Source organism: Micromys minutus (genome assembly GCF_963924665.1).
Source record: "Micromys minutus genome assembly, chromosome: 16".
NCBI lineage: Eukaryota > Metazoa > Chordata > Mammalia > Rodentia > Muridae > Micromys > Micromys minutus.
This window is the reverse complement of record NC_137985.1, coordinates 47,891,442-47,915,811: the sequence shown is the minus strand read 5'-3', so window position 1 is coordinate 47,915,811 and position 24,370 is coordinate 47,891,442. Positions and strand designations below refer to the sequence as shown.

Below are 24,370 nucleotides of genomic sequence, written 5' to 3'. Positions count from 1 at the left end.
GTGTGTGGGGGTCTTGCTTGCTTGCTTTGATGCTGTTGTTTGACACAGGATTCCGGAAGCCAAGTAGATGTCTACTTGAAGTTGACCTTAAACTTTTGACCCTCTTGCCTTTATGTCTTGAGTTCTGAGATCACAGTCATGCACCACTGACTTGGTTGGGGTTTCATTGCTGAGATGAGACACCATGACAATAGCAGCTCTTATAAAGGAGAGCATTTAATTGAGGCTGACTTACAGTTTCAGAGGTTCAGTCTGTTATCATCATGGTGGGAAGCATGTAGCATCCAAGCAGACATGGTGCTGGAGAAGATGGGAGTGAGACAAGTTGGTACACAGGCAGCAAAAAGAGACAGTGTGTCACACTAGGCACAACTTGAGCATATCAGGTCTTAATGCCCGCCCTGCAGTGACACACTTCCTCCAACAAGGCCACACCTCCTAATAGTGTCACTCCATATGGGCCAAGCATTCAAACAAATGAGTCTCTGGGGACCATACCTATTCAAACCATCACAAACACCATGCCTAATTTAGATGGTGCTGAAAACAAGCCCAGGACTCCGTGTATGCCAGGCAAGCTCTTTACCAACTGAGCTACAGCCCCAGCCCAGGAAAGGGAGAGCAGGTGACATTCTGAGCACCCTGCCCATCTCTATGTGCTCAACACTAAGGCTGAGGACAGAATGAACAGTGTGTCTACAGATAGGCAAGCTGGGGTGCCAGCTCTCTCTGTGATCCTCAGTCCTTGCAGCAAATGACATGGATGTCTGTGCCTGAGGCTGAGAAAAGAAAGCTTCTCCTTGTTATCGTTGCTAGGAAGAGTCCAGGCCTGAACTCGTTAACCTGGTTAACAGGTTAGGTTAGGTGCTGCAAACTGAATATTCACATTCTCCAACAGTCGTAGGGTTTTACTACTGTAAACAGACACCAAGAACAAGGTAACTCTTATGAAGACAACATTTAATTGGGGCTGGTTTACAGGTTCAGAGGTTCAGTCCATTATCATCAAGGTGAGAGCATCCAGGCAGACATGGTGCAGGAGGAGCTGTGAGTTCTACATCTTCATCTGAAGGCTGCTAGCAGGATACTGACTCCCAGGAAGCTAGGATGAGGGTCTTAAAGCCACACCCACAGTGACACACCTACTCCAAGAGGGCCATACCTTCTGAGCATGTACAAACCAGAACATCAACACATTCTGAAGCTGCCACTTCACCGAGGAGGGCCATGTGCAGAGAATAGGAGGCTGCTTACAAGCCAGGGAACTGAACCTGCCTGCACCTGTATGTTTGACCTCTTGAACTCCAGAACTGAGAAATGTGTCTGTTCAGTCCGGTGTTTTGATGTAGGAGCCTAAACTAAGATGCATAGTCTCCCAAGATGGGAGTAGACTAGCCAGTTGCTCCTTGCAAAAAGGCTCACAATTGGGCTGGAGAGATGGCTCAGTGGTTAAGAGCACCGATTGCTGTTCCAAAGGTCCTGAGTACAAATCCCAGCAACCACATGGTGGCTCACAACCATCTGTAATGAGATCTGATGCCCTCTTCTGGTGTGTCTGAAGACAGCGACAGTGTCCTTATACGTAATAAAAAAGAAAAAGAAAAAAAGGCTCACTATAGAGTCAGGGCAGGGAAAGCCAGGAACAAGCTGTCAAAAGAAGCCAGCCAATCTCACTACCCAAAGGGAGATAATTTGATCATCAGAATAAGCCAAGGACTGAGGCAAGAGGTTGTACCTCAGATCTGTAACCTTAACAGTATTCAGAGGCCTGACTCATGTATTACCAGCTGGGCTATAGAGTGAGACACTGTCTTTAAAAAAACAAAGCTAAGAAGGAAAAAGAAATGTCATGAAAATTTCCCAGACATGTCCATGTAGCTTCCTCCCCAGGCAGCACCCCTCCTGTGTCATCACAGGTCCCGGGCGCCACTGCCTTTGTTCTTGGGACAGTACATTGGAACTTGGTTATTCATTTGTCCCTTTGGGCTGGCTTTGTTTTCACTTGAGTCTGTATAGCCCAGGCTGGCCAGAAACTCATTATATAGCCCAGGTTGGCTTCATTTCATCCTCTGGCTCAGGGTCCAGATTGGATTACAGGCATAAACCACCATGCTCAGCGCCACCCTGAGTTTCTTGAGGATAGGAATTGTTTCCACGTTTCTGAAGCCCTGGTACGGAATAACCTTCCAGTAGCTGCATGCAGGGTAAGTACCACGCTGGTTGTTTGCTTTTGCTCCTTTTTGAACAAGGGCTCACTGTATAACTCTAGCTCATCTGGAACTGGCCATAAGGGCCATGCTGGCCTCAGATTTGCTTCTTGTTCTCAGCACTGGCTGCAATGCTTTTAGAGGTGTTGGATGCAGCGGGGCACGGTAGCCCACTTCTCCTTAATACTCCAGGGTATGGTCAGGAGTTTCAGGACTTTGAGGTCACCCACAGCTACATTCCGGCCTGTCTGTGTTACATGAGAACCCATCTGTAAAGCCTGGAAAGAAAGCTTAGCAGTTAGAATACCAGCTGCTTTATGAGAGGACCCAGGCTCCATTCCCAGCTCCCACATGGCAGCCCCTGGCTGTCTGTCACTCCAGTTCTTGGGGATCACATGTTTTCTGGCCTCCTAAGGAAGAACTATATGGACTTGGTGCACAAACATACATTTAGGTTCAATACTCATACACATAAAAGAATTGTTAGGAAGAAAACCGTTTAAAAATACAGGAGTCCATAATGACAAGAAGGAAAAAGAACCCCTTAAAGCACACCAGTACAGTTTGTTACTACTGGATACAGTTACTGCACCAAAAGCTTAGTCTAAAAACTGGTTAAAAAACGCCAGGTGTGGTAGCCCATGCCTTTAACCCCAGCTCTTGTTTATTAACACACTTTTTTTTTGTAAAGTAGAGATGGTTTCTCTTCAGAAGGAGTTTTTTAAACACAAAGTAACATAACATATAGCATTTCTGTTAAAAATGCTACAATCCAAAAAAGGAAACGTGGGGCTGGAAAGATGGCCCAGTGGTTAAGAGCACTGACTGCTCTTCCAGAGGTCCTGAGTTCAATTCCCAGCAACCACATGGTAGCTCACAGCCATCTGGAATGGGATCTGATATTCTCTTCTGGTGTGTCTGAAGACAGTGACAGTGTACTCACATACTCATATATACATAAATAAATAAATCTTAAAGGAGAAAGAAAGCAAGCAAGCAAACATAACACAAAATCGGTCTTGAACTCCCTTTAAAAACAAAAAACAACAACAACAACAAAAACTTAGCCAATGTTGGCGAATTACACCTTTAATCCCAGTGCTCTAGAAGCAGAGGCAGGAAGGGTCAAACTGATCTACATGAGTTCCAGGATAGCCAGGGCTACATAGAGAGGGTCATTGCCATCCACCCCACCTCCAGCAAAACAAAAGACAAGGTCATAGTAAGGCGAAACTCATTTTAACAGAAACGACAAATAGTTGCTATCTAAGTACTGACAGACTACAGCCAGACAGACTGGTGCACACCTGTGGTCCCAGCACTTGGGAAATGAGGGCAGAGGATTAGGGTCCAAGTCCTACAGGAGACATCAAAAAAGCAGCAGGAAGGGGATGGGGGAGGAGGTCGGGATCCTGTAACTGCTAAGGGGATGGGGGATTTGGTCAGCATCCTGTAACTGCTAACTAGATCCGAAGTGGGGAGTTAGGTCTATCATTCCAGCTGCTCCAGAGGCTGAAACAGGATTTTGGGCATGGTCACAGGGTCTCCCCAGGGAGGCTACTTAGTGACTCTCTCAAGGTTGGTGGTAAGGCTCAGAGGTAGAAAGTTTGCACAGGGTTCACAATGCCCTGGGTTCAATCCTCACTACAAACAAACAAAAATTGTTGATTGTGGCAAATCATCCAAAGGTTAAAAACCTATGGATGAAATGTTGATTAGAGGGTCCCATGAGATGGCTCGGTGGATCACTGTCCCCAAGCCTGATGACCTGAGTTTAATCTCTGAGGAAGGGAAGAATGAACTCCAGAAAACTGTCCCCTGACCTTCAGATACACACACTCCAGGGCACATGTGAGCCCCCCCCCCACATACACACACGGAAGAGCTGGGAAGGTGGGCGGCAGCAGCACACACCTTTAGTCTCAGCACTCAGGAAGCAGAGGCAGGAGGATCTCTATGAGTTGAGGCCAGCTTGGTCTACAGAGCAAGTTTCAGGTCAGGCAGGGCTAACACAGAGAAACCCTGCCTGAAAAACCCAAAGAAAAGGGAAAAAAAAAAGGTCCATACCATCAAGCCCAGCACCGCTGAAGCAGAGACAAGTGGATCTCCGTGAGTTCGAAGCCAGCACGATCTACAGAGCCAGTTCCAGAGCCAGTTCCCAGGAAAGCCAGGGCTACATGGTGAGACCCTGTGGCTTTTTTTAAAAGATTTTTTAAAATGTTGATGTGAAAGTGGATATTTGCATGGTGGTGAAGAAACAATCACTCATGTCCCCAGATGTCCTCCAAGCGGGAACAGCATAAACAAAGTGGCGTGTCTACACGAGAGAATGCTTGGTTTTCAAAAAGAATGAGCTACTAAGAACAACTGCATGGGCAGATTTGGGAGCAGAAGATAAAAATGTACTTCCTGATTTGTGACAAAAACAGTTAATATGGGCCAGCGAGATGGCTCAGGGGTAAAGGCACTTGCTCTCTGGTCCTGGAAACGTTTTTTTTTTTTTTTTTTTTTTTTTTTTTTTAAAGCAGGATGTAGTAGCAAGCATCTATAACCCCAGCACTCTTAAATGAAGATGGGAGGTACAGGCAAGAGGACTGTCCAGAAGCTCTGGGGCAACTAGCCTGGAGCACAGTGCAGTAGCCTAAACAAGAAAGGTCTGCTTCAACTGGCAGGAGAGACCTGGCCTGCAAGGGAAACCCTGGCCCCCACATGTGCACTGTGGTACAGGAACACCCATCACACACACACAACAATAAAAAAGAATCCAACACAAGAGCCATCCCATTAAAGCTCTGCTGTGCAAGTGTTAGCTGCAGATCCAATGCTGCACCTGTTCATCTTGGGCAACTGAAACCTCATTCCTACTGTCAACTTCTTCACTTCTACAGTCATTCTCCTCACTCTGTGTGTTTGATTAATGTGGACCTCTCACATAAATGAAATCTCAGGGTTTATCCTTCTGACCCACCACCTAGCATAATGTCCTCAAAATTATCTATGCTGCTACGTGTGGCAGACAGTGAGTAATATTCCACTCTGCTTATACCCACATACTGTGATTCTTTTTATTTATTTATTTATTTATTTATTTATTATGTATAAGTACACTGTAGCTGTCTTCAGACACCAGGAGAAGGCATCAGATCTCATTACAGATGATTGTGAGCAACTGTGGATTTGAACTCGGGACCTCTGGAAGAACAGTCAGTGCTCTTAACCACTGAGCCATCTCTCCAGCACCACATGCTGTTAGTCTTAAGACTTATTTTTATTATCTACCTTCCCACATGTGTGTGAGCTTGCTAGTTCATGCTTGAACCTGTGAGTACAGCCTCCTGATGAGACAGGAAGTTTTGGATCCCCTTCAAGCTATGGCTGTGAGCTGCCATGTGTGTGTGCTGAAAACCAAGCCTGGTAGTGGCGTGTCACTGCTGTAGTATATTTGATCACACTGTGAACCCCCGAGATTGTGTTATTTATGTAAACATCTGTTTCTAGTTGTAGTGTGGCTCAGTCCTTTAACCCATCTGGCTGGAATACAGACACACTCTTAGTCCACATCTTTAATCCCAAACAATAAAAGTAAAGTTAGTTTGTAAAAGGAAGCACTCAAGTTTGAAAGGGATGTCTAATAAAGTGGCAGAAAAAGTGACGAATCAGAGAAGGAATAAACAATAGAACAGAAGAGGTGGGAAAGGGAAGCTACTTAAGAGGCAGTGCAGAGGGGCTGGACAGATGGCTCAGCAGTAAAGAGCACTGACTGCTCTTCCAGAGGTCCTGAGTTCAAATCCCAGAAACCACATGGTAGCTCACAACCATCTGCAATGGGATCTGATGCCCTCTTCTGGTGTGTCTGGAGACAGTGACAGTGAACTCATATACATAAAAACAAATAAATTTATAAAAGAGGCAGTGCAGAGAGAGCAGGAGGCAGTTTTCCAAAAACAGTTGTACAGAGACAGGAAGCAGAGAGAACAAGCTAGACACAGGTAAAGGCAGAATGAGGAGGAGCCAGAAGATTAGAACATATTGCCAGAGTTTGAGGCCAAGCAGAGCAATTCAGTAAGATACTGAGAGAAGCCAGATTGGATCAGTCATCTTGGAGAGGAGTTTGAGCCAGAACAGCTGAGTTGAATCAGCCGGCCAAAGATCAACTAGAAAGGGTGAGATTATTCAGTGTAAGTCTCCGAGCCTGAAGACATTCTAGGCCTAGATTAGACGTTACGGAGACTAGAAGCTTGCAGAACTGGGCCTGGGTTAGCAGACGGAGGCTTCAGAAGCATCGGAGACAACAACTTCTTCGGAAGAATAAAAGTTACTTTTCCAAGCCATGGCAAGAGAAAAACAACCAAACCCACTATGCTTGGCACAAGTCAGAGAGCAGTAAGTGCTCTAACCACTGAGATATCCCTCCAGCCCCAACAGATATATCACGTGTTTTAAAACTATGTATCCATGGATTCATACTGTGAAGGTCTCCTCTCTATGGCTGCTGTGAGTGTGCTGCCTTGGGTATCATCTCCCGAGTGTGGGGAGCAGCTGTGTAATCACCAGGTTTTGTCACTGAGGATGCAGAAGAGATCAGGGTAAGTTGGGGGCCAGTCTGAGCCAGTGAGGAATACATAGCAATACCCTTTCTTTAACCTTCCTCTCCTAAAAAAATATAAGATAAACGGGTGGTTGGAAGAGCAAGAAAAACAGTGGGTAAAGGGTGAGTCAAGGCTGTTGGTCCGCACAAAGCATCCTAAAGAGGCTTTCCTTCTCTTTTATACTTTTAAACAATGCTGCCTCCACCTCCCGGGGACTTTTGAGGCTCAGCCCTACCAGTATTTCTCTCTCAGCCTACCCACCACCCCTCACCCCCTGCTGCAGACACAGGCCTTCCTCAGCTTCTGTTCCTGCACTTCGCTTTGATCCCTTGTGCCTGGCAAAAAGTATCTATCTTGTCTACACTTTTTTTTTTTCTTTTGCCTGAGGTTGTGACAGATCAAACTTTTGTGCCTAACTCCTGACTTTACCCAATGGTTCCCCAGAGAGAAGCCCCTGTGTTATTGCCGGATGCACTTTCCCACCCGTCCCCTCCGCAGACCGCGATAAAGTTGTTTATATGTTACACCTGACTTCTCACTGACACGGTCATCTTGGGTCCCTAGGGACTGTTTATCATTCGTCTGTGTATGCCTTGCATACAGCTGCAAGTGGCTCTACACTTGCCATTTCTGGCTGCTGCTGTCAATCCTGGCCAGGCTAACTGGTGACTTCAACTGCAGACACAGCTGCGACTCGGGGCACCAGTTTTGACCGAAGCTCTGCTCACCCTAAGACGGGTTCTTTCGTCACCTCTTGGATCACGCGACAACTCGAAAGCCAGCCCAACACCGGGATTCTCATAACTAAGGAACTCCATTCCATACTGCGCCGCCTGCCTGAGAAACTACACTTCCCAGCAGGTACTAGGACAGCTATGTCCTTTCCCAGCATGCTCTGAAGTTCGGCAGGCGACTAGGATTAACCCCTTACTCGCTACTGCCCTTGGTTTAGCAGCAACCAGAGCAGGTATCCAGCTTTGATGGGGGGGGGGGGGGGGGCAATTTGGGTCCTCAGTAGAGCTGAAGATCTAAAGGATCTGGGAACCCGGGAAAGACAGAGAACCCAAAATTTTGTTGGGTGTGTGTGCTATCACACATCTCCCAAACTAGGACTCTGAAGGTTTTCTGCAAACTGAGCCCTTTTTTGTGCCAAGCCCCCAAAGCGTCTGCTCTAGATAAACCGCCGGTGTTCCGGACACCTACCTTCACCTCAGATCCTGCAAGTAGCAAAGCGGGGTGGAGGTGGAGGTAAGGTAGGAAGTGAGGGCAAAGAACCAGAGCCCATTCCTTCCTGGCACCCCTGGGGTGTATGAGAACAGGGCTGTGCACAGAGGGAGCATTGCTTCTAATTCTGCTTCCTGTCCTGACTAAAAGGCAGCTGGAAGAGAGCCTCTCTGACTGGGTGGTTATGGCAGCCTAGGTCAATCCCATTGGCCCAACACAGACTTGAGATTCTACCTCAGTGGGTGCTAGACAGATTCAGGGCCAGATTAAGCTGTGATTGATGAATGATCAGAACTTTGCCTCTGGAGTGCCATCAGGTAGAGACCAGAACAGGCACTGAGAAACTTTGAACTCTGGGAGCTCCTAAGTCAAGATGTGGATTAGGGAGAAAGAAGTCCTCCTTCAGACTTCCTACTGTGTGCAGGATGGGGAACAGTAGAGACAACGGCCAGGAACAGTTTTGTAGTTGGGTAGGGGAGCTTGGAGGACACAAGGCTCCAGAAAGAATCTGTACTGTATTCTAAAGCAAGCTGGGGAGGCCATGGCAGGAAAGTATTAGTGAGCAAGACAGCCACGCTCACTCCCAGATCCAGCATTCCGGTACCCAGTACCCTGGATAGGTGACCAGCCCACTGGTTTTTTTTTTTTTTTTTTTGCCTATCTTATAGGCCCTGTGCCTCTCTCTGCGTCTCTGACTTTTCCTCTGTAAACACTTGGTGAGAATTCCTATTCAACCAGACATCTTCTGGCACAACCTGTTGTCCCCTTCCTACTACAGGGCCCAGCCATACCTCCTTCAGAATGCCAGAGGGTCCAGAGCTGCACCTGGCCAGCCACTTTGTGAATGAGACATGTAAGGGGCTGGTATTTGGTGGGTGTGTGGAGAAGTCCTCTGTCAGCCGAAACCCAGAGGTGCCCTTTGAGAGCAGTGCCTACCACATCTCGGCTTTAGCCAGAGGCAAGGAGCTTCGCTTGACACTGAGCCCCCTGCCTGGGTCCCAGCCCCCTCAGAAGCCACTGTCCCTTGTCTTCCGCTTTGGTATGTCTGGATCCTTCCAGCTGGTACCCGCAGAAGCGCTTCCGTGCCACGCCCATCTCCGTTTTTACACGGCCCCACCTGCACCCCGGCTGGCCCTTTGCTTCGTAGACATCCGTCGCTTTGGCCACTGGGATCCTGGGGGTGAATGGCAGCCAGACCGTGGACCCTGTGTCTTGCTGGAGTATGAACGGTTCAGGTAGGACCGGATACGTGGAGTACCCGACCAATAAGTAATAAAGCCCACCCTCTACTAAGCCTCAGTCCCTCATCTGTTGAGATCCTGCCAGGGCAGCCAAAACTATGAGAGGACGTTCGGTCCAAAGGAGGGAGACCAGTCGAAGGTCTGAGGACACAAACATTTTGCAACAGAGCTGTGTTGTAGCCCAGAAGCCCGAGGGCCTTCATAGTACTTAGGAAACACGCCCGCGCAGTGGGAAGAGGCTAGCCTAGTGACTGAGTTTCTTAAGTTCCGGTTCTCTGATCTGGCTGCCTACCTGTCTGTCCTGGGGTTTCCTCGGTGACCATCCCCACTATCAGAACTTGCCTCTAAAGAGGCAATAAGAGTCTCTGCTGTGAGTCAGGCTCTGTAGGGGACAGCAGTGGACAAACAGGGTTCCTTCGTTCACCACACTGATGACACACAGGTAAGACTTTGGCCAAGGGTGGGGAGCACAGGAGGCAGGGACTTGGCTGCTGGAGACTGGGCCAGCTGTTTAACTCTTGGAGGGGTGCAGGCCTGGGGCGGACCTGGCACATTCTTGTTCTCCTCCCTGGGAATAGATGTTGTGCCTCTGTGGAGCCCTAGACTTGGTCACACCTCTGCTGTCACAGAAGCACTTGACTCCTGGCTTGCCTAAAGCCAGGGTTATTGGGTGTTTGGTTTTTTTTTTTTTTTTTTTTTTTCTGGAACGTTGGGGACCATAGGCTGCTTGGCTGCTGGTTCGGTTGAGTCTCCTGATAGACCTCAAAGCTGTTTCCATGGTTCACCAGTGGGTTGCCTTGGAGACAGAGGTCAGAACCGCACCCAAGCTTTTATTAAAAAAAAAAAAAAAAAAAACAAAAAAAAAACAAAAAAAAAAAAACCAAAAAAACCAAACAAACCAAAAAACCTTAGAACTCATCACACTCACGCCCACCACCTTCTAGTCCCTCATACTCTGAGGGAGTCGGGGCGGGCTGGGACTGCACTTCACCCTGTACCAGGATGCCTTGGTATTCACCACATCCTCATACCCACGGGTCACTGTCTCAGCCTTCCCCGTGTTAGGATCCCAGGTGTGCTGCCTCCCCTCGGCATGTCACATCACTCCTGGGCGTGTGCCTGTGTGTGTGCAGGGCCTTTTTGTGTAGCCCTGCCTGGCCTCAGACTTGTCTCTATTCTTCTGTCTCAGCCTCCCAGTGTTAGGATTTACAGGTGAAAATCGCCATGGCTGGGTGAACAAGTTTTTGGTTCTTTAAAAATAAACTTAATCCTGAGTTTTTCCCATTTAACAGATAGAAAAACTGAGGCTCCAGCTGCCCAAATAGTACTGAGACCAGAGGGAGCTGGGATGACTTCTCCTTGAACTCAGGAACAGACTCCCCAGCCCTTCTTCCCTATCCTGGGATGTGGGATGGGTCTCATGCATCGAGCCTATGTCCCTCCAGGGAGAACGTACTTCGGAACCTATCAGACAAAGCCTTTGACCGGCCCATCTGCGAGGCCTTGTTGGACCAGAGGTTCTTCAATGGCATTGGCAACTATCTGCGGGCAGAGATCTTGTACCGGTCAGCAGGCAGGCTGTGGGTACAATGGCTGGGGTGGGACATGGGCGACCACATCCACTACTTATCCTGGGCCCTCCCCACCACTCCAGGCTGAAGATCCCCCCCTTTGAGAAGGCCCGTACAGTTCTAGAGGCCCTGCAACAGAGCCGGCTGGTGAGGACAGTGTGCATTCAAGTGTGTGCTGGTTCTCCTGCTAGAGTGGGTGGCAAGGGGATGAGTTAGGTGTGTCTACCTTAGCTTACCGTGTGTGTGGAGTGGGTGCAAAGCACATGAGAAGTCCCGTGCCCTCTGCATGAGAGGCGGGCTGTGTGCCCTGTGTTAACAGCTTGTTTCTGCTCATACCCCCTACAGAGCCCAGAGCTGACCCTGAGCCAGAAGGTCAAGGCCAAACTGCAGAACCCAGACCTGCTGGAACTGTGTCACTTGGTGCCCAAGGAAGTGGTTCAGCTGGGTGAGGCCTGGGAAGGTCAAGGTGGTCTCTGCTTTAGCCTCTGTCAGATGCTGGGCAGCTGTCTTGGCTCAAGAGATGGGAGTTTGTTCTACAGACCAGGTCTCTTGGCAAGTTTCCACTTTCTACCAGCCTCCCAGGCAGCAGGTGGGACAAAGAATCACCCTTGCTGATGGAGAGGCCAGGACCCAGAAAGGAGGACACAGGCCTGGTCACAGTAGGGGAGGCGATGTGACCTGAGTCTATCAGTTTCTTAAGCTGAGGCCTGGATCAGGTTGAACCAGGCTCTCTGTTCTTCCCACCCCACAAGACCCTTTCACCTTTGACCAGTTCCTGTGTCCCTCAGGGGGCAAAGGCTACGGGCCAGAGCGTGGGGAGGAAGATTTTGCTGCCTTTCGAGCCTGGCTTCGGTGCTATGGCATGCCAGGCATGAGTTCCCTGCGAGACCGGCATGGCCGTACCATCTGGTTCCAGGTTCGAGCCCTATACTCATATTGGCAAATGGAGACCCCAGGGAAGCTGGTGGGATAACAAGGTGGAAGCTAGAGGTCTGAGTTATGTAGGGATGAGTAAGGGTAGGGCCTCGCCTCTCCAAGAAAAACTGTCCCGTCACCAGACCAGGTTGACTGAGTTGTCCCCATTCTATTTTAGGGTGATCCTGGACCCTTGGCACCCAAAGGTAAGTCACTCATAATGGAAGAGATAAAGAATGGGGGCGGGATTGGCTACCCGTCCTCCCATCCCTTTCCAACCTTGGGATCACCCAGCAGTAAGGGTCTAGAGAGGGGTGAAGCCCTAGGGCTCTCTAGCTCCAGTAGAACATTCTACAGGGGGCAGATCCCGAAAGAAGAAGTCACAGGAAGCAGAGCGCGGGGCTGAGGACGGAAGAGAGGTATGACTGCCAACCCTGCCTCTGCACTGGCTCCTGCCCAGCTCATTTCTCAGGCCAGGCTCCTGCCCAGCTGCCTCCTTCTGTCATGGGAGTGTTGGGGCCTAGTTGGGAATGTCAGCGGTGGGTCTACTAGGAGGAAAACGCAGTAAGGACCATCTTCTCTGTCCAGGACCCTCCACTTTCAAGCAAGTCCATTTCCAGGACTCGGAGGGCCAGGAAGCACCCTCTTAATATAGCACAACAGTCTGAAGGGGCCAGCCTCCAGCAAAACCGGGAAACCCCTGCAGCCCCTGAGAAAGGAAAGAGAAGGGGGCGACAGACAAGCAAAGGTGAGCTGTTTTCAGCATCCTCCTCGAGCTGGGAAGAGGGACTCCGGGGAGCGGCTCATCACTACCTCACCTGCTCTCCCCACAGGTCACCGCAGACCCCCACAGAGTAAGCCTGATACCCGACCCAGGGAGACTGGGGAGATTTCAGCCTCATAGATGGAGATTTCCTTCCCTGATGCCTTACTAAGAATCTAGGGGCATGTCTGAATCCTTAAAGGCAGTATTTATAGGGCTGCGTATAATAGGCCCTGTGATTTTTCCTGCACAACTGTTTTTTTGAGATGGGGTCTCATGTCTCCTATCCTTGAATCCATATATGCCTGAAGATGTCATCGAACTCCTGTTTGATCTTCCTGCTTTATTTCCATGGTCGCTGGGATTACAAGTGTGAGCCAAGTCACCACACCCTGCTAATTAATTTGTTATTATTTTTTCCAAGACAAGGGTTTCTCTATATAGCCCTGGCTATCCTGGAACTCCTGCTGTAGACTAGACCAAGCTGGCCCCAGACTCAGAGATCTGCCTGCTTCTGCCTCCCAAAGTGTTGGAAATGTATGCCATCTTCAACAAGTTTTTAAAATCCCAAGTGGAAACCATTATCAAACTAGTAAATTTGAACTTCTTGGTACTTCTTGGGCTGGCTACATATATAAGGTATGGGAAAGCCAGGCTGGAAAGGCAGGCTGCATGGTTCTACCTATTTATATACTTAATTCCCTGCCTCCCTCCATCCCGGACATACACTCAAGGCCCTGACTATCAGAGGACATTCTGCTCTGCAGGGCCAGCCCCTCTGCAGACCTGGGTTCATGCAGTCTGGGGTTCATCGGGGCCTATGGTTAGCTCTTCTCCCAGCCTAGTGCTTGCCCACAGCTTCCCTCCCAGTTGAGGGTGGAAGATATGGGGGTCAGGGAGTGGCCTGCTCCAGGTGTCCTGTTCAGCCGTATCCCTCTGCTGACAGAAGCAACTTTTTATCTCAAAGTCCCTTGGCTTGCGGTCCTTAGGTCTCCAGTATCTCAGATGGGGGCACAAGTCAGACCCTGCACACATGGGTGAACTTAGATCTTGCCCCTGGAAACACTCTCCCCTCCTCCTTACAGCCCATGCAGAGCAGCCTTGAGAGAAAGGCACGGCCACAGGGCTGCAAACCTAAGCGTTTATTGCACAAGATGCTTGGGGCAGGGGAGGTGGAAACAATGAGCTCCCAAAGCTTTCCACAATCAAGGCTCATTTTGCTGGAGGCTGAAGCACCAGCAATAGGGACCTCACTTGAAAGGGAGAAAAGGTGAGCTTCAGGCGGTTGTCCTGAAGGGGCAGGTGACCAGTGGGGTCTCGCTGCTCCAGGAGGTCACAACTAGGAGGAGAATAGGAGAGGCTGTAAGGACTGAGAAGGACAGAGCTCCCACGTCAACCTCTACGGGATCTCAACTCACAGGATGGCCTCCTGAACGGGCAGTGATGTGTGCAGCCAGCAGTCCACATGGCTGCCATGGGCCTCATACAGCCTCAGGACCAGTGTGCGGTGCTGTTGGCTCCTCTCAGCCTAGAAAAGGAAGGCAGGACAGTAGGCAGGGCTGAGAACCTGTGCATCCCAGGAACCACACAGTCTGTTCTGCCCTTGCCTGCTTGATGGTCTCCAACACTACTGCTGGTGACGACACGGAAAAGGCACTCCAGGTGGTGGCTGGGCCTGGGGCTGGCAGTACCAACAGGGGAAAGTTGAGGTTGTAGGCAGCCTGGATAACACCAGCTTCTTGGAAAGAACCTGGGGTATGAGAAGAAAGAAACACATGTGGACAGTCAGAGCTACCCACAGTGCCTCTGGAGGAGATAAGGGGCTGGGCTGCCTCCACTTACCCCTCAGGAAAGGGCAGAGAGGTTGGGCCCTGCTTCCCTGGTACATACCCTTGTGTGGCATCAAAGCATAAGTGAATTCATGGCGCCCCATGTCAGCAGTAGCATCTGGAGCCTTAGGTGCTCGCAGCCTGGAGTGGGAGGGAGAGTTGGGAGGGCTGGAGTTCCAGCACAGGAAGCTTCCACAAACCCAAGCCAGCCCTGAGCCGAACGGACACCGCACTCACAGTGAGAGGCTGAGGACATTGCCTCGTACTGACGTTCCATACTTGCAGTTGTTGAGCAGGGACAGCCCAAAGTCACACTCGGACAGATCTATCCAGCGGTGAGCCCACACCTGAAGGGCAGATCCAAGGCCTATGGGTGGCTCCATTCCAGAGCCCTTTTTAGTTGGGTGACAGTAAGTTCTGGAGCCCATGCTTGCATCCTATAGCTGCCACTCTAGGAAGCTTGGGACATGCCATCCCACCTGTCCTGCCTGCTGCCTCATCTGTGAAATGCTAACAGTGGCTACAGTACCAAAGCAAAGGAAAGCATGTAGCAAATGCCTGGCCCACATTAGAAACCACAGGTGACAAGTCTTCCTCTTGTCCCCAGCCCACAGTCTCTCCTCAGTCAGGGGTGAGCCCAAGCCCCACCCAGTCCCCATGTCAGACCTCATAGCGAGCCCAGTCCCAAGAGGTGTTGTTGTGGGTCGGCCTCTGAAGGTGCCCAAACTGGATCTCATAGGTAGCCTGGGGGCTCCGTACTCGAGCAGGGAACTCCACCTTCAGGAACTTGTGGGCCTCGTGCCAGTGGACCTGGAAGTGGAATGGAGGGTGGGGACAAGAGGGCCTCAGGCCTCCTCACCAGCCATGCCTGGGAAAGATGGCCACCATCCTGCGGTTTCTACCTCAGTGTGGAAGCAGACATAGGGGCAACCAGCATCCAGCACGACCTCCTGGCTGAGCCGACTGTTGGGGCTGATCTGTAGCAGAAACCAGGCACTACCTCGAAGGCCACCTTCAGCGCCCACTGCCAGGGTCCTTGCCTGGCCCAGCACAGGCTTCCTGGGGACAGAGGTGGGAGGCTCTAAGCCAGAGAAGCATGTATATACAACCACCCACAGGACCTGCCCAGTAAGTACCGAGTCTCCAGATGGTAGTCCATGACATCCCAAGCATCCCAGTACAACGGCACATCATCAAACAGCACAAACTGGTTCCCCAGGGCACCCTCAGCAATGGCTTCCCTGGAAGGACGAAAGGCTTGGTGGTCTCTCCAGTTATACTTGGTGGGGGCAGGTTAAATAGGGCCAGGGGTCAGGGTTCCAGCCTAGAGGCACTTGTAGACTACCTGGATATCGTAGTGGTACGGAACAGAGGGAAGATGGCGCAGTTTGGGGTGAACTAGCCAGGCATGGGGTTAAGAACAGTGAAGGGTCAGCACCTGCCAGAAGCCACCAGGACCAGGGAAGTAAGGCAGCCAGTTGGATCCAGTTTCACACGGATGATGCCATTGTCCAGCGTCACAGAACCGTCAGTCTTGGAGGGGAGGGTCCTTGAGCTGAGTAGCCTTCCCTACCCCAGCCCAGCCCTCCTAAAGCCGTGCACTGCTCCAGAAGAGGAGAGTCCCAGCCCCACCCCACCGGGAGCTGCTAGGACTTACCTCCTGCATCACAAACACAGGCTGCTGGGGTGAGAGGGGCTGCGGTGAAGCAGGGGTGGGAGCAGGAGCATAGCCAATACTGGGCACTGTCACCAGGGCTGGGGACAAGTCCTGAGAATCAGTGTAGCCTCTCTGACATTCTAGAAACCTTGCCCAAGTTAAGGATAGGTTGAATGGAATTGTACACAGCTACTTTTCTCCAGATTGGGGTACCCCAAGATAGAAATCCCTGGGGAGTATCCTTGCCATGCTGTCTAGCCTTAGTTTCTCCTGCTGCAGGACCAGCTTTCCTCTTCAGCTCATACCTAGGCTGTGAGCCCCACAGGGCTTGGGCAGTGCCAACACTTCAGTGCGCTTCCAGGGCAGCGTGTTGATAATAAGGAGGCCCTCAGGACCTGGCTCCCCAGCACACAAGGCTGCGGCTGCAGCACTGAGCAGTGTGTTGCCATGGGAACGGATATCTGAAGAGAGATGGTCGTGGCCACGGGTGAGCAGTGGGTCCCACTTGGCCCCCGAGAGCCTTGGGACTGGGAGAAAGGTTGGCCTCACCTTCATAGTGGCTCATGGCATCTTCTGCTACCAGCTGGATGCAGCTTCCAGTCACCACATCATGGAACTGGTTGAGGAGTAGGAGCCTACAGGGACCAAAGGCAGAGACAGGGAAGGCTGGGAGAGGCAAGATATGGCAGGGCGAGGCGTCAAGTGAACAGCAGAAAGGGGTCCCTGACTGACCTCCAGAGGTGCTGCAGCTGGGCCGCTGGGTACAGGAACTGGGCACTTCGGGCTAGGGCCAGGCTGCTGAGCAGCTCTGCGTCGTGAAGAATCTGCTCGCATTCTCGGTTCCCCTTTTTGAGCTGTGCACAGGGAAGGAGGATCAGCTTAAATTCTGCTGTGACCTAGGACACCTTCTAAAGCTCTCTCTTGCTCAGAACTCTAGACAGCCTCCCAAGGCCTCTTGGACATGGTCTCTCATAGGAAACTTACTTCAAGTGACCTCCCACCCAAACCCTCCTCCTCTGGAAAGGCTGCTTTCCTGCTGCCTGTTTGGGATTAACCCAGCTATGGTGCCTCTTCTCCAAGCCTCCACTTGGAGTTCACTGAGCTCTAACCCCACCCCTCCCCTCCATTCCCCTGTATTTACCAGGCTGGTGGCCTGGCCCTGACCTGGGCATGGGTGGTATAGGTGCCATTGTGCAGTTCCAGGAAGAGCTCCCCAACCCACGTGCACAGCTGTCCCGACTCTCTCTCCAGTGCTGTGAAGAGCTGTTCAGGAGAAGACAGCTGCACCCTGAGGAAGACCAGAAGTCTGGGCTCCTAGTGGGGAGTCCTGTAGTTTGCCCTTTGTCTACAGTGCAGGTCAGAGGCCCCAACAAAGAAGCCATTCCCCAGACAGTTCCCTAAATAGAGTGCTGCGCTCTGTTGGGCTCAAAGCCCCTTTCTACCTCAGAGTTTCCCTGCACTGTATCTCCGAGGTGGAAGTTTTGCAAGACTGATGGGTCAGGATTTGAGAGATACAAGGTCCAGTGGAGGAGTCAAGCTTCATATACAAACAAAGGGAGGCTAAAGGCAAGTGCTTGAGGGCGGGGGGGGGGGGGGGGGGGTACGCGATACTGGCTCAAGGGCTGACGCTGGCTCAGGCCTGACCTGGGCAGTCCATCAGTGTTGCTCAGCCGCTTCAATCGGTCCAACATGGTCTGTGTCGGGCCCCCACCCCCATCCCCGAAGCCGAAGAGGAAGCCACTGTGGTTGGTCCGCCCCTTGTCCCTGTTGTTGGTCACGGTCTTCAGCACCTAGATGGGTAGGGAACAGGTCAGCCCAGGGCGACACACACAGCCCTCTCTGAAATCCCCATCATCACGTGTCCCCTCACCTCCTCCACACTGCCCTGCATTCCGTACGAGTCTCCGGGTGGGAAGTGTACCAGCACTCGGGAGCCATCCAGCCCCTCCCAGAAGAAGGTATGGTGCTGCCGGCAGAGACAGGCAGGGCAGAGGCCAGAGTCAGGCCTGAGGTCATGTTGACCACCCACATCCATGTTAGCTGTGGTCCAGGCAGAGGCCTACCACACTCTGGACAGGGTTTTAGTGGTCTGTTCCAGGCCCCCTTAAGAGGGCCAAGTGGAATCCGGACCCTGCAACCCTGTCCCCTGGGCTTGCTTACTGGGAAGGAGTTGACCAAGTTCCAGCTCAGTTTCTGTGTCAGGAAACGTTTGATGCCACAGCCTTGCATGATCTGGGGGAGCTGTGCTGAGTAGCCAAATGTATCTGGCAGCCAGAACTGTGGGGAGAAGGCTCTCAGCTCTCAATGGAGCTGTCTTAGCCTCAGCCCCCTGTATGGCCGGGTCCCTGTGACCCCTGTGTACAGCCTGGTGTGCCAGCTCCCAGTGTACCTCAGAGCACATCTTCCCAAACTCTTGCAGAAAGAAGTTCTGGCCCTGTAGGAACTGCCTCACCATGGCCTCTCCACTGGGCAGGTTCCCATCCTGTTGGGGTAGAGAATGGGAAAGCAAGACAGATGGAGTTGGCACCAGACCAGACACAGGGAGGACCCCGGGCCAACTCCACTCTGTTGTGAAGGTGAAATTGGTGCTCTAACCTGGGTCTTGCTCATTTCAGGCCCAACTGACTAGCTGCTAGAGGACAGTACTAGGAATGGGCACTTACCATTTCTACCCAGGTGCCCCCCACAGGCACAAACTGTCCTCGGCAGGCAAACTCCTGGAGCCGGGCATGCAGACCAGGGTACTGGCTCTTTACCCACTCGAGCTGTTGGGCCTGTGGGGAACATGGGGTGGGAGCTGGGCCAGGGGTAAAAAGGACACTACCACAGGTGGCCCTGTGGCTAGCTGAAAGTAAGAAACACTCTTGGCCTGTGAAGTTCCCACTTCGGGCCCACCTGCTCCACACAGTTCCCCTCTGACCTGAGAGCAGGCAAAGATGAACTCAGTGTTCTGTTCCATGAGCTTCACAGCTGTTGACCAGCTCCGGGCACATTTCCTCACAGTCTCCTTGAAGGGCCAAAGCCAGGCTGGGGGTCGGGGGCAGAGAGGAAAGACAGTAAGGTTCCTGCTCTGCACCCAAACACTGACAGACCCAGCCTAAGGCTCTGGAGTGTCAGCCCAGCCCTCTTCCTGTGTAAGTCTGCCCTGTAACCTATGTGGCACCCCTCTTGCGCTGTTACTCATGTCCTGCAAGGTAGGAGGAGCAGGTTGGGCAAGGACTGAGATCAGCTGCCGGGACACAGAGCCACCAGGTCCTGGACGAGCCTTACATAAGGTACTAGAATAAAGCATAGCATGGGCTTATCTGGGCAACTTGTATGACCTCCAGTTTATCAGCCCTTGTTCCATGTTCAGATGCACCTTAGCTGCATCCGAATCAGTACAGCAAGGAGTTCATTAAAAACATGCATTATGGGGGTGTAGTGGCTCACACCTGCAATCCAGCATTCAGGAAGCTGAGGCTGGAGGACTGCTCTCAGTTCAAGGCCTGCCAGTGCTACATAGCAAAGAGCTGGACTTAACACAGGAACAATGAACAGAGATCCCAAAACTCACAAGAGCACTACAAACTCTGGTTCAAAGCAGAACACTTAACTTGCCCCTGTGCTTGTGTGTGGGGTGGGGGTGGGGCATCCTGTGTCAACTCACTCAGATATTCGTTGTCAATTAAACCAAATGTCACTTTGCCTAGGAAACCTTGGACCCCTAAACTAACTGGGTGAAATACCTCTTCTGGCCCCAGGTCTCATATACAGCATCACCACACCTGGCCACTCTGGGGTCATCAGCCTCCAGTGTTACCTATCCAGTGTCTGCCTCGGCCCTCACCAACTACCAATTTTTGTTGGAAGAATAAGCAAGCCCCAGCTAATGGAGCTCACGATCCAATACCCCTGACTCATTTTACACAAGGGGGCAAAATGAGGTCCAAGAAGGCAAAAGACTACCAAGGATCATATTGTACCTTTCAGTCACAACCAAGGCTCGAAGGGTACTTGGCATCCCAACAAACAGTGGTGCCTTACCTGTATCAATGTGACAGTGTCCCGTGGCATGGATGGTATGCTGGCTTTCACCTCCATGTTGGCCAAAGAACTTGGAGGCCAGGGCCTTGGCTGCTGGGTAAGTCTCAGGCTGAGCAGGGTCACATATGTTCACCATCTGGTTGGCTGTGTACAGGGCCTGGAAGCTGCGCTGGTTGTCCTCCCCGAGGCCCTGCATCAGGGTTCTATATGTTAAAAGACTCCTCCAGCACCGCTATAGATCAAGGCTCCAGCTGGTCTCTCAGAGGTTCTCAGCAAAGTTCCCCCACTTCTAACCCGTTACTCCTGTTGGTACCCCAACTCAATTCCATCCCTGTTTACAATGGAAGACTCTACTCCAGCTCTGGATTCCCAGAGTTCCAGTGATCTGATCCAAGAATCAATGTGCCTGGAGCAGGGCTCTGGATGGGGGTGGGGCTCCGGTACCTTGGCCACACCCAGCAACAACTCCAGGTCCACCAGGAGATCGTGGACATCCCGGTGGAACACAGCCAGCTTTGCCTGGCTCAGCTGAAACATCTTCTCAGGGTCAGGGGCTGCGATCATGCTTCCCTTCCCTGCCCCCAGAAGCCCGTTGCAGGCTACTTCCACATAGAGAGTCAAGCTAGAAAGATAGAGAGGCAGTCTTAGGCTAGTGGGCTGGCAGAAAATTCTGGGAGCTTGAGAAGAGTGCAAATAGGAGGCATTCAGTTGACCCCCACCCCCATTTACTCCCATGATCCACTTCCCGAAGGAACCTATGGGATGTCAGGTATATGTGTAGGAGGATCATGGTAGAAATACCAGTTTAAACCCGTGTTCTGCTGAGGAGTGTTCCACTATGGCTAAGTTTGGGTTCCTATGAGCAATACTGCTGTTTAGCTTCACATTTCCAAAGCTGTCTGTACAAAGGACCCTTGGTCTCAAAATCCCTCGCTGCATAGTGAACATGTTTGGCTCTTCCAAGGCTGACTTTCAGTGCCAAGCTCTAGTGGCTAACACAATACACCAGGAGGGAGCGTGCGGGCAGCAGGTTCCTCTGTTGGAGCTGAACTCAGTATCACTAGCGAAGCCTTTCTGAGTCCAGCCCTCCTAATTTGGCAATCCCCATATGGAGTCCTCAGTAGGTTCTTCCAGAATCTTCAGCAGTTTCCTAATCATAGGAAACATATCATATTCCCAGTGTTTGGAGGAATCTGGAATGTATAGTTAACATTGGGCAGTGGTGGGAGGGGCCTTTAATCCTAACACTTGGGAAGTGGGACAGAGGCGGACGGATCTATGAATTTGAGACTCTGGTCTACAGAGCAAGTTCCAGGACATCCAGGGCTACAACAGAGAAACCTTGTCTCAAAAAACAAACAAAACCCCACAAAACAATGTAAAGAAAACAAAACAAAAAAAAGTTAAGCATAAAATGCAATAATCATGCCTGGTGGAACCAACTTTAATCCCAGCACTCGGGAGGAAGCAAGTAGATCTATGTGAGCTCAAGGCCAACATGGTCTACATAGTGAGTTCTAGGGCAGCCAGGGCTATAGAATGGGACCCTGTCATAAACAAAACAAAACAAACCCCCAAATAAACAACAAACGGCCAAAACCAGCATTGTCGCTTTTTCATGGTAGAGCATAGATACTCCCTCAATATGAACATAATGGGATGTAAAAGGTAAGGTGCAAAATATCAGAGAAATAATTTTCATCTAGTAAAAGGAGCTCCAGCCAAAAGAAATCTTCAGACTCTGAATATGGAGATGATGAGAATGGTCATCCCTGGTAGAAGGATCATAGGAGTAATTCATTCCTCCATGTTCTTCCACATTTACCATAAGAAAAGAAATATTAAGATTTAATTTATGTGTATATGTCTGTGTAAGGGAATGCTCACCTCCGAGGGTCTGCTGCTTGCAGCCTCTTGCTCAGGACATAACTGGTCTTTTCACCCTCTTTGGTCAAACCCTGGTAGAGGAAAGAGAGACAGGGCTCAAGGCCTTTAAAAATTTCAAAGGATGAGTAAAGCCAATGGGGGGGCAGGCTCTGCCATCCAGTTGCCCAGCTCTGGGTCCTCTATATCAGGAACAGCTAAGATAAAGTAATCAGAGATCCTTGGTAGCAAGTGCTCCACCTATCGGTGACCAGCATACAGCTCATGTTTGCTAGCAGTGGTGAAGGGACTCTGGCAGGCTGAGCAAGACAGGCATAGCTCTGGCAGGCCTCGCCTTTCTCCCTCTTCTTTCTGCCTTGCTAAACTGTTAGATTACATCCCTATAGCTAGCCACCGAAGTCTATTCCCTTGTTTGGTCACTTCCTCCTCCTGAGGTTGACCACCCCATCCCAACACAGGCTTTCTCCTTGTAGCTTTATAAACTGCCATTTTCTTAGTCCCTTGTCCTCTAGGACAAATACCTCTTTGCCTTCTCCCTTGTCCTCTATCTCCTGTCTTTGTTTCTCATTCCCTGCCCTCTGTCCTTCTGAGACAAATCAATTTCGTTTGTGCTGAGAACTTTGTTTTGGGGTGTCTCGAGCTGATGTCAAGGCCCCTACAGATTATCTTATGGGAAGGATCCTGGGCAGGGATTAGGAGGCCTGGAGTAGCTTCTGGTAGCCTTTCTACCCATAAATGTATACAAGGAAATCCCATGGAATGAGTCAGATATATTGATACAGGTCTATAATTCCAGCTACTTGGGAGGCCCACGGTGGAGGATAACAAGATCAAGTCTACTAGCAGGGACAACTCAACAAGACCTTTTCTAAAATTAAATGGGAGGCGGGGGATGGATTAGCTCAGTGGTGAGAACACGTGTCTAGAATTTGTGGAGGTTCTAGGTTCTATTAATTAAAAGAGAAGTCCAAGGAGTTTGAGATAGATTAGCTCATCCTCAATGTTCGGTAAGATGGGTACAAAGGGACACATATATTTAGCCAGTGAAGAGAGGAAGGTTGAATGGTGAGTACTCTGACTTCTTTTAGGACAAATCTCACCCCTGATACTAGACTTTGAAATGGAAGCTGTATGAACCATTGGAGAAGTCTCTATCTTAGTTTTTTAATCTATAAATGGACATAAAGTCCTATCACACAGGATTACAAAGATTAAACCTAGTATAATATTTAACATCTAATATCTGTGGAATGTGATGTGCAGTTAAAAGAAATTCATTGTTCATGGGAAGATAACTTAATGTCCTACTTTATATTATTCTAGAATGACTTGAAATTTCTCCCAACCTATATGTACTATACACAATAAAGCTAGTTTATGAAAACTGGGGTTGTATAACACTGATGTCCAAATGGCAATTCCCTCAGTCCGAAACCACTTTGGGGATCCGGTCATTCAGCTGTGGCTTTTCCAAAAACCAAACTAATCTGTGGCTGTATCTGGCTCTAGGGGAGGGCACCTCACCTGGACGGGTTCCCCATCACACCAGACAAGGCTTTCTCCATCACTTTCCCAGCAAAGATGAACTTCCTGGCCCACCCAAACTTCTGGGATGACCAGTTCTACCCGAAACCAGCAGGTCCACCATCTGTAAGAGAGCCGTTTTGATAGGCCTAGGAATGAAAACCCTCTTCTGACATAGTTCCTTGAATTAATGTCAGCAGGGCCTTAAGATTTTCTACAAGCATGTGCAGCAACAGAGAAACGTGTGGTGAATAAAGGGAAAGGGGGAGAGACAGTAGGGATGAAAATACTCAGGTGAAGACACCGAAGGATAAAGGAGCTTCTCCCAGCAGAGGGCGACACTCTGCCACATAGCAGACTAGGAATCAATGAGTGGCCTTTGACTGTGAGGCGGAGCTTCGCCAAACTGGGCGTTACCCACGTGGGTCCGAAGCTGTCGCCGACCTGAGCTGGGCTGAAGTTCTGCTGCACTGCCTTCTCATAGGGAAGCCTCTCCGGCGTCAGGAAGCTGGAGAGTGTCACCGGGCAGCTGTCCCCGAAGAGCCTGGGCAGGAGGAGCTTGGTGGGCGCCTGCTCCAAGCCGCCCCAGTTCCACCCGTGAGCCAGCCGATGGCTGGGAAAACGCTCTCCCTTGGCCTAACGCCCTGAGGACTGCCAGGCAGCTCAGCCGCGCAGACCAACCTCTACCGTTTGCTCCCCAGCCCCTTTCCTGTCTGTGGCGGGAACTTTGTTCCGCGGCCCGGGTGGCCACAGCCTGGGTTTCCCTCCGGAAGGGAAGAGTGTACGGATGTGGTCTGCGGGCTCCGCAGGCCAAGGGCCACACCTGCCGCGAAGGTTACAGTCGGTGAAGTAGATCGGGGACACGAACTTCTCCACCCGCTCGAAAGTGGTGCGCCAGTGCTTCAAGAACGGCGCTGCCGCCATGGCGATGCACTTTCTC

The 24,370-nt window shown here is 50.8% G+C and overlaps 2 protein-coding genes across 4 annotated transcripts; one reads left to right on the top strand and one right to left on the bottom strand.

The window, feature by feature from the left end:
- Positions 1 to 7,526: 7,526 nt before the first annotated feature.
- Positions 7,527 to 13,088, top strand: NEIL1 (nei like DNA glycosylase 1). 2 transcript variants are annotated; one of them, XM_080929882.1, is made up of 10 exons: positions 7,527 to 7,657; positions 8,799 to 9,255; positions 10,707 to 10,826; positions 10,916 to 10,979; positions 11,178 to 11,277; positions 11,621 to 11,748; positions 11,926 to 11,953; positions 12,105 to 12,166; positions 12,336 to 12,495; positions 12,581 to 13,088. In XM_080929882.1, the coding sequence occupies exons 2-10, from the start codon at positions 8,822 to 8,824 to the stop codon at positions 12,649 to 12,651; spliced, it is 1,167 nt and encodes a 388-aa protein (XP_080786008.1). In that variant the 5' UTR covers positions 7,527 to 7,657; positions 8,799 to 8,821; the 3' UTR covers positions 12,652 to 13,088. The 2 variants fall into 2 exon arrangements, 1 of the variants encoding a protein (XP_080786008.1); XR_013975364.1 differs by lacking the exons at positions 7,527 to 7,657; positions 12,105 to 12,166 and having other exon boundaries at positions 7,851 to 9,255.
- A 572-nt stretch (positions 13,089 to 13,660) lies between these two features.
- On the bottom strand, positions 13,661 to 24,370 carry MAN2C1 (mannosidase alpha class 2C member 1). Of its 2 annotated transcripts, none has more exons than XM_080930432.1 (26): positions 24,254 to 24,370; positions 23,875 to 23,974; positions 23,431 to 23,554; positions 21,910 to 21,980; positions 20,467 to 20,644; positions 20,023 to 20,212; positions 18,917 to 19,023; positions 18,660 to 18,770; positions 18,386 to 18,478; positions 18,157 to 18,273; positions 17,867 to 17,962; positions 17,641 to 17,786; positions 17,161 to 17,284; positions 16,729 to 16,850; positions 16,546 to 16,631; positions 16,302 to 16,457; positions 15,997 to 16,094; positions 15,778 to 15,872; positions 15,476 to 15,580; positions 15,242 to 15,398; positions 15,006 to 15,149; positions 14,577 to 14,686; positions 14,401 to 14,480; positions 14,118 to 14,260; positions 13,929 to 14,038; positions 13,661 to 13,849 (listed from the first exon to the last, which is right to left on the bottom strand). In XM_080930432.1, exons 2-26 carry the CDS (start codon positions 23,910 to 23,912, stop codon positions 13,723 to 13,725), a joined length of 2,928 nt encoding a protein of 975 aa, XP_080786558.1. In that variant the 5' UTR covers positions 23,913 to 23,974; positions 24,254 to 24,370; the 3' UTR covers positions 13,661 to 13,722. The 2 variants fall into 2 exon arrangements, with proteins under 2 accessions (XP_080786558.1, XP_080786557.1); XM_080930431.1 differs by having other exon boundaries at positions 23,852 to 23,974; positions 24,254 to 24,364.